At 34.3% G+C, this 9,520-nt stretch overlaps 1 protein-coding gene across 1 annotated transcript; it reads right to left on the bottom strand.

The window, feature by feature from the left end:
• Positions 1-953: 953 nt before the first annotated feature.
• Positions 954-2,081, bottom strand: LOC106792652. Its single transcript, XM_014759147.1, has one exon. It carries the CDS (start codon positions 2,079-2,081, stop codon positions 954-956), a length of 1,128 nt encoding a protein of 375 aa, XP_014614633.1.
• Positions 2,082-9,520: the final 7,439 nt, after the last annotated feature.

Raw genomic sequence — 9,520 nt, forward strand, 5'->3', positions numbered from 1 at the left:
AGTTGCATTGATTTATAGACCACTTATTTGGGTGAAGGAATTCAATGAAAATGTTCCCGTCCTGATAATTGAACCACACACTTCACGTGAGACTTCAAGCAAGTACACGTGTCGACCATTATGCACAGCTGAGATGTGCRAACTCATCCCGCAATAATATATTGTTCTGTCAATTTCTACCCTGCACTGAAACACCATGGTATAATCGTAGTCTATTAATTGTAGCAGTTGCTCGTATGTCTGCGTTTTGTTGACAGTTGTGTTAGGGAGGTCGCACTCTCTTGCCTCCAGTAATGAAACCGTGGTGGTATTTGCCGCCGTGCCTCCGCAATCGTAGCCAAGTAATGCGGACAAGACAGTAAGGCAGTAAATGACAAGGAAACCCAATATCGTCTTCATTTTTATACGTAAACAAAAGATATTTATTTTATTAGTCTTTAGCAATCTTGACCTAATTTTTGTGAACGATTCTACTTTTATTCTTATAGTAAATCTTAATATTGTTATTAGGTAGCAGTTCTAGAATCTGGTGGCGGCCAGTGTATTGACTGCCAAGTTTTGTCGTTGGTTCCTTTAAAAGATATATGTATTGGCMAACATTTARGTTCTGACCCCGAGCACTTTGATCGTAGTAATATTTTGATCTGATTTTAGCTCCTACCAGTTTCCGTCTTGCAATGTTCTTAGGCTTTTTTATTTTATTAACCAAATCTAAATTTATATTCTGAATATGTGTTGTCTAAAGCTACATTAGTATGTACGTCGGCAGAGGGGATATTAGCTTGTTTTGCAAATATCAATTCATGAGGGGTTAACCTGGTTCCCTCGTGCGTACTGGTGTTATATGCGAACATGGAGTGTTTTAACCATTTATCCTACTCGCTMYTTTTATTTATATAGTGTTTTAAATATTTTATTAATABAATATGAGATCTTTCTAGGGATCTATTTGACTAAGGATGAAACGTTGTTGTTCTTATTTGTTTTAGATTATATTTTTTGGCTATTGCCTTTAAAAGTGAACTAGTAAAGTTCGCTCCCTGGTCAGTCAATATGGATCGTGGTGCCCCGAAAACATTGCAAACATTATAGACTAATCCTTCGGCAATATCTATAGACGTATTTGTCTTTAATGGCGTTGCAATAAAATATTTAGTAAGTGCGTCTTGTATTTTGAGAATATATCTATTTCCTGATTTCGTTTCAGGGAGTTGCCCGACCATGTCCACGGATATTTTGTCGAACGCYGCTCCCGGTGTATCAGTAAGTATCATTCGCTCTTTGGACTTTACTCTTACTAACTTCTTTAACTGACAACTTTTACAATTTTTAATAAAACCACGAATGTCCTTTTTCAAATTGGGCCAATGATATTTATGTCGAATTTTATTATACGTTTTTGTGACGCCTTTGTGCCTACTAATAGGCGAGGAGTTGCATTCGGCAAGGATTTCTTCCCGCAGTTCTAACATAGGAACTAAGATTTGGTTTAAACAGATAGTAATACAGCATTTTTCTGAATCAAACGTGTTACATAATTTCTTTTGAATTCGAGGCCATAATATGCCGTTCAAGCATTGTGTCTTGGCGATGCTAACGGATTTTAAGTTAAGCTCTCTTACTACCGAGAGCAAGGAACCAATTGCCTCGTATATCGTTTTTAATTTTGTGCTGTTTGCGATGTTTTCCTTTATAGGGATAATTGATAATTTATTTTTGCCTATGTTATTTACCTTGGCACTAGCTAAAGTTATATCTTTTACGTGCGAAATAAGTTTTATTTGTTCTAATAGTTTAGCACCAGTATCGCACGGTGTGCCGTTTAAATCGGTGAATATTACAATATTATCATGCCTTAATTGTAGAGAGTATCGTGAGACTCCTACATTTCTTGTTATCATTATTATATTATTGTTTATTTTTGATTGTGTATGTGGAGAGTGTAGTCGTTTGTAGTCACTACAGCTTTCAACGGCTGTATTTTCGTCTTCTAGTGCTGGTGTTGCTAACCATGACGCGTTGTCGAGGTCGCCCGTGCCGTCAGCTGTTACGTCGGGGTCACTGTCCTCATTATCTGTCATTGTGTTCTTAGTTTCAAAGTGAAAAATACTCTTATCAGAATCACATGTGTTTATAGAAAATACTCTTTTAGATTATGTTGGATTTCATGATAGAGCGTCAGCGTTAGCATTTGTAGTTCTTGATTTATAAATAATTTTGAACGTACACTCAGCTAATTTTAGACTCCACTTTACTAATCTTGATGTCATGTCTTTTACCGATTTTAGCTAAACTAGTGGTTTGTGATCAGTTATAAGATAGAACTCTCGACCGTATAAATATTGCCTAAAATAGTTTGTAGCGAAAACTATTGCCAATAACTCTCTTTCAATAGTAGAATAATTCATTTTAGCTTTATTCAGAATTCGCGAGCAATAGGAGATGGGTAAATCCCTACCAACGGGGCCTTGACTTATCACGGCGCCGATTGCATAACTGGATGCGTCCGTTGTGACATTAAAAGGCAGGGAGAAATTTGGATATTGCAGAATGGGTTCTCTGCACAAGGCATCACGCAGTGAGCAAAATGCGTTTTCCTGGCTGGATTCCTATCTATATAAAACCCCTTTTTTTAGTAAATCTGTGAGAGGCTTTGCTACTTTTAAGAAAGCTGGTAATAATCTTCTATAATATCCAGCCAGACCTAAAAATTGGCGAATCGATTTACCGTTGTCTGGACGCGGAAAGTCTTTTACTGCCTCTAATTGTCTTGGGTCAGGCTTAACGCCGTCTTTTCCTATAATATGGCCCAAATAAACCACCTCTCCTCTGAGGAATTCACATTTATTGGGCTGAAGTTTTAGATTTGCTATACGAAGACATTGCGCGAGTTTATTAAATTATGTTTGATGCTCACTGAGTGATCTCGCGTAAAGAACCACGTCGTCCAAATATACAAACATCTCCTCGCCTTGTAAACCGGTCAAGACATGGTCCCTCAACCTCTGAAAGGTTGCTGGAGCGTTTTTTAAACCAAATGGCATTCTATTAAATTCATAATGACCCTGCGGGGTCGAGAAAGCTGTCTTCGCGCGGTCATCCAAGTGCATTTCGATTTGATGAAATCCGGATTTCAGGTCAAAAATAGAAAAATATTTTGCTGCGCCGAGTTGGTCAAGTATCGTCGTGATATTTGGTATAGAATACGCGACTCCTACCGTTTTTTCGTTAAGATTTCTATAATCGATCACCATCCGCCACTTTGGGTTACCCTTTGAGTCCGACTTTTTCAGCACTATCCAAATGGGTGAATTATAGGGTGAAAGAGATGGTTTAATTATGCAATCTTTGAGCAAGTCCGAGGTTTGTTCCTTTACTTCTTCCTTATGAATTGGCGGAAATCTATATTGTCTGGTGTGCACCGGACTGTCATCGGTAGTAACTATTCGATGTTGTAAAAGATCAATGCAACTAAGACGTTCGCCAGGAAGATGAAAAATATCTGCGTTTTTGTCTAGTAATTTAGAAACGAATTCTGCATCTTCTGTGTTTAAATGATCAAGGCGAAGAAGTGCTTTTACAGAGTCTGGTCTGGAGAAGGTTGGAGGTTTGGGAGATTCTTGACTTTCGCTTGTTTTATTTGGATCAGCGCAAGGGGATTCAGAGATATTATAAAGAGTGTGCAAGCATTCGTTTAAATTTTTAACTTCGGATGTGGATTTATAGAAGTCACATGGTAAACTTGGAAGAGTTCCTATATTATATGCCAAAAGTTCCAATTTTGGAATTTGTAGTGAAACAAATCTCGAAGTTGTATTAATAAGTCTGAAATAGGCCCTTCCATCTACGTTCCCCACAAGTGCTTTGCCGGCATAAACTCTCTTTGGAAGCTGTATTCGCGGAATATAACCGTCTTTAACATCGGCGCTTACAACGTGGCAAAAAATCACCTTTGAAGTTCTAGGTGGAACACTAACTTTGCCGTCAACCGTAAATGGAACCTTCCTATTTTTTACTATAAGCACTCCCCTGATATAGTCAATATTTGTCGGAGTGGAACGAAGGAACTCGTTGCCTAGTATTCCATCCGCAGAAATAGAGAAGTGGTCGTCTACCACGTGAAATGTGGTCTTCTCTTCGAAAATAATTAGTTCGACATTAACTAATGTTTTTTGTTTGTCGGGAGAGATACTTGTTAGTTGCACTATTCTTTTTGTGTTAATAATTGTCCTTTTAGCTAGTTTTTCTATTTTTATCAAAATAATGTCCGCGCCTGTGTCTATCGTAAGTGTCACTGCTTCTCTTAATCGTGGAGAAGCCGCAGTGACACATGAAGCCGTCTAAATATTGTTTTCTGTTATGTGTTTGACTTCGACGGGCCCGCTTTCGGATTCGGACTTTGTGGACGCTGTTTGGTGTCGAAGAGCGACGAGCGTCGTCCGTCGTTCCCCTTACCCTGTTTCCCTGATTCCTTTTTTCTAATTGGTACATTAACTTTCGACAGTCAAATATTATGTGTCCCAAGTTCCTACAATAGGAGCATTTTTTTGGACTTTTATATCCCGTTTTTGTTTGAGATTTTGAATTGTTCGGAGAGGTTTGACCGGACTTACTTGAATTATCTTGCCTCTTTTTAAAACATCTACCGTACGTGTTGCCTTGTTTTTGACAGTAGTCGCATACCGCTTTTCTAAAACAGTAACCTTCTTTATGTCCAGGTTTGTGACAGTGTTTGCAAACTATGTTTTTTTTAATTTGCCGAATATTAGCCACGCGGCTTCCAAATGTAGGAGAGGCGTTTCTTTTTTTATCGTCTTTAATTTGCCTGTCGAACCTAAAAATGCCCATCTTACTATCTTCCTCCCTTATTTGCTTGTCTATTTTTATGAGGAAGATTAGGATCTCATAAAAATTATTATAATATTCCAATTTCAAATCTGCCTTATAATCACGAGGTAGGCCCCTAACGAGCGCATCTAGTCCCTTTCTTTCAATTGCTAATTCGACCCGGCTTTCTACATGCTCTGAGTTTTTCGTTGTTTCATCAAGAACCGATTGAGTRAACTCTTTTATTCTACTGAAATAATCGAGTATATGTTCGCCCGGCCTTATAAACTTTGTTGCGATTTTTCCCCTATAATAGTTGGATCCGCGTAAAGGCAGAAACGCGTCTTTCAATCTCTCTATAATGTGTTCTACTTTACTAATTCTAAGACCCTCTGTTACCAAGTACGCGTGACCACTAAGCTTAGAAAGRAGAAGCCTTGTTAAAGATGTTTCTATTTCGGTTGAAAAATTCGCCGGCAAAGATTCAAATGCGCGTCGACACGCCCTAGTATACTGTTTTACGGAAACGTTTTGTCCATCAAAATTCGGGACATGTTCTATGAGTTCCCTTTATTTAAACGAAGATTGTGACAAATGGGGAAGAGAAGCGAATCGAGTTATCGTCCTCATTTCTCTAATTTCCCGACCTAAATCTTCGATTTCCCTTTTTAATTCGCTTTTCCTTTCGGAAAGCGTTTTTATTGTTCTCCGTCTGGGAGCCGTATTTAGAGAAATAGGTCGCGAGGAACCGGGAGTAATAGGTAATGGAACTGGACAGTCCACCGGAGGATCAGCTCGTTCGAAACCACGAAAACCCGAAAAATCGGCTTCTATAGATTTTCTCATTTCTTCCTCTTGCAACCTATTTCCATTTCAAGTTCCCGCTTATTAAGTTCCTCTTGTTTCCTAAAGTTCTCTTCCTGCGTTTTGGTAAGTACATCTCGAATATCATAAGTTTTCTCTATTCTCTTACGCATTATTGAATCCATGTCGCCAAACCTAGACGTTTGTTCTATAACGGCTTTCGAAGAGACTGGTGTGTCCGGTCTAACTCTTCTCTGTTTTTGCGACATTTTAAATTTTGCAAAATAAAGTTACGGAACAAAAGTTAAAGAATCCCGAAATGCAGAGAAAAAATTTAAAAAAGAGGTAAAAGTTAAATTTGAGAAGCTAACTCTCCTTTTGCCGATCACACCGCTGCTACCAGTTTTCTTTTATGTGACGTTCCCGCAATTAAATGAACAACCCCACAAAATTTGCCCTAATTTTGGTTAGTCCGTAGAGCCGGTACTTTGCCAGGGATCCGGGCTAGAAGCGCCAGCACTAGTAAGTTCTAAAAGAATAAGGTGTACTTACCTTTGTTAAAGTATCAAGATGAGCTCTGGATCGAATTGTGCTAACTCCCGATAATGCAAGGACATAAAAGCTTCTGAATCGATTATGTTGATTAAACAGTCGCAGGATTGTAGTGTAATATGGGTTTTATCCAATAGACAGGGTATATCACAGACAAATCAATATCACAGGTATACACAATAACACAATATCACAGGTATAACTAAAGTATATTCTTATATAAAATTACACAATTGAACACACAAAATAATGGAGAAGTCTATCTTCCTAGCCAACTAAATAAAAAAAGTATCTTGAAAAAGACTTCTCTTGTTTAACGTATAATAGAGACAAATCGTATAGAGTTGTCTGTGTCTTTCTTAGAGAAAGAGAGACCCTTAGGCACAAAACGTATAAGTATGTATTATTAAAAAGAGATAATTATTATTTTGTTTTAGAAAAATATAGGTTACAATCAAGCGTRAATTCTCCRAARAGAGGATSGTATTAAGTTACTATCAGTTAGAGATTCTCGGAACTGCACGTGCGTTTTATACTTGAGCTAATAGATTTCCTTTCATTGCACGTGTGCCTTTATCACGACAATGTAATTCCTATGTGCAAGCTAACATTATTACCCTTTATTAAATGTTATTAATTATTTATTTTATTAATTATTATTAATTGTCAAGGTTTCTCCTTGAATAGAAAAAAGAAATAAGATTTATAATATTGTTATTTGCAGCAATTATTTAAATAAAGATTAGTGCCAATAATAATTTTTATATTAACTAAATGTTAAATAATAAGTGTTGGTAATGTAGGAACACGAAGTCGATAACACCGACTTCCAAAAGACCGTTTACCGAATTCAGTTGTCAGTAAGGCAGATTTCCTTATGAATGTCCATCGACCATCGTTCCATTATTACCGTATGCCGTCCAAAAATAATAATTATTGATGGTCGTACATAAGAGCGCCCAATACAAATAGTTTTTACAGCGAATACAATAGAATTATCCTAGTAATCGTAAATAGAAATAATGTAAAATAGAAAAATTGTGTAAAATATAAAAATAAAGTAATGTAAAATGGATTTTACAATAAATATAATATAAAGTGAATAACTTTACGGTTAATTGTAATACAACGGTAAATTATGTTGGTAAACCTATCGTAAGCACGCGCAAATGTTAATAATATAATGTTGTAATATTATTAATAATGTAATAAATGTTAATAATACAATATAATGTTTTTACTAAAAATATGAAAGTGACAAAATTTTAAAAATTTTTATAATATATGACAGGGGGACAAATCACAATCTTTTAAGTAGTACGTTTCGTATACTAAATCGTAACTAGGACGTGACAAGTCCAAAAACAGGAAAAAAAACATTTTATTACCACATTTTTGGTTACTTAACGTGAAGAATACAATTCCTTTTAAACGAAACTCGATTGTAGTAAACCAGACATTTAATTTGTTTTTTTTTCTAGTAGCACATTTTTACCGTCGCTTAAAATGTTTAAATATATTTAGAAAGAAATTTTCGCTAGTTTCTAAATTAAATCGTAGATAAAAACTATCAGATATCCAAAGAAATGCTATACAACAAAAGCTATAAAACGCTTTCATTTAAATTTTAAAGCGTATACTTACAAATAGAAAGTGTTAGGTCTAAAAAAATCCAGCAAATAACATTTATACTTCAACAACTGCAGTCCAAAAAAAAGGAAAAGATCATTTTATTACAAAATCTTTGGGTTACTTTACGTGAAGAATTCGAATCTTTTTCAACGAAACTCGATTGTAGTAAACCTGACATCTATTCTGTTTTGTTTTTAGTAGAACATTTTTACCTTCGCTACAAAATTTGTGATATATTTATAAAAATATTTTCCCTGCTTTATAAATTAATAAATACTTGAAAACTATCAGATGCATAAAGAAATGCTATATAACAAATGTTATAAAACGTTTTCATTCAAGTTTTAATGCGTATACTAACAAATAAATAGTGTTACGTTCTATAATATCCAGCAAATAACATTTATATCTTAACAACTGCAGTACAAAAAAACGGAAAAAATCATTCAATTACAACATGTTTAAGTTACTTTTTTTGAAGAATCCAATTCTTTTTCAACGGAACTCGATTGTAGTAAACCTGACATTTAATCTGTTATGTTTCTAGAATCACATTTTCTCGTCACTATAAATTTTTCAATATATTTAAGAAAAATTTTCGCTGCTTTCTGAAATAAACCGTAGTTTAAAACTAACAGATACATAAAGAAATGCTATATAAAAAAAGCTGTAAAACGTTTTCTTTCAAGTTTTAAAGCGTATACTAACAAATAAAAAGTTTTAGGTCCAATGAAATCAAGAAAATAACATTTATATTTCAAAAACTGCAGTCTAAAAAAAAGAAAAAAATCATAGTATTACAACTTTTTTAAGTCCTTTACGTGAAGAATTCAATTTTTTTACAACGATAATCGATTGTAGCAAACCTGATATTTATTCTGTTTTGTTTCTAGAAGCAAATTTTTAAAGTGGTTAAAAATGTTGAAATATATTTAGAAAGAAATTTTCGCTAGTTTCTAAGTTAAATCGTAGTTAAAAACTATCAGATATTAAAAGAAATGCTATATAACAAAAGCTGTAAAATGTTTTCTTTCAAGTTTTAAAGCGTATACGAACAAATAAATAGTGTTACGTTCAATAAAATCCAGCAAAAGACATTTATATTTCAACCCCTCCATTCCAATAAAAGGAAAAAAATCATTTTATTACATCATTTTTTGGTTACTTTACGTGAAGAATTCAATACTTTTTCAACGAAACTCGATTGCAGTAAACCTGGCATCCATTCTTTCTTTTTTCTAATAGCACATTTTTACCTCCACAAAAAAGATTTAATATATTTTAAAAAAAATTTTTCCTACTTTCTGAATTAAACCGTAGTTCAAAACTATTAGATACATAAAGAAATGCTGTATAACAAAAACAATAAAACATTTTCTCTTAAGTTTTAAAGCGTATACTAATAGGTAAAAAGTGGTATGCCAAATTAAAACGAGCAAATAACATTTATATTTCCACAACTGCAGTCCAAAAAAAGAAAAATTCATTTTATTACAATATTTTTTGGTTAGTTTACGTGAAGAAATTAATTCTTTTTTAACAAAACTCGATTGTAGTAAACCTGATATCAATTCATCTTTGTTTTTAATAGAACATTTCTACCTTAACAGAAAAGATTTATTATATTTAAAAAGAAATTTTTGCTACTTTCTGAATTAAACCGTAGTTCAAAACTAATAGAATACATAAAGAAATGCTATATAAC

Source organism: Polistes canadensis, unplaced genomic scaffold, assembly GCF_001313835.1.
Source record: "Polistes canadensis isolate GaletaPanama2010 unplaced genomic scaffold, ASM131383v1 scaffold_524, whole genome shotgun sequence".
Classification (NCBI taxonomy): Eukaryota; Metazoa; Arthropoda; class Insecta; order Hymenoptera; family Vespidae; genus Polistes; species Polistes canadensis.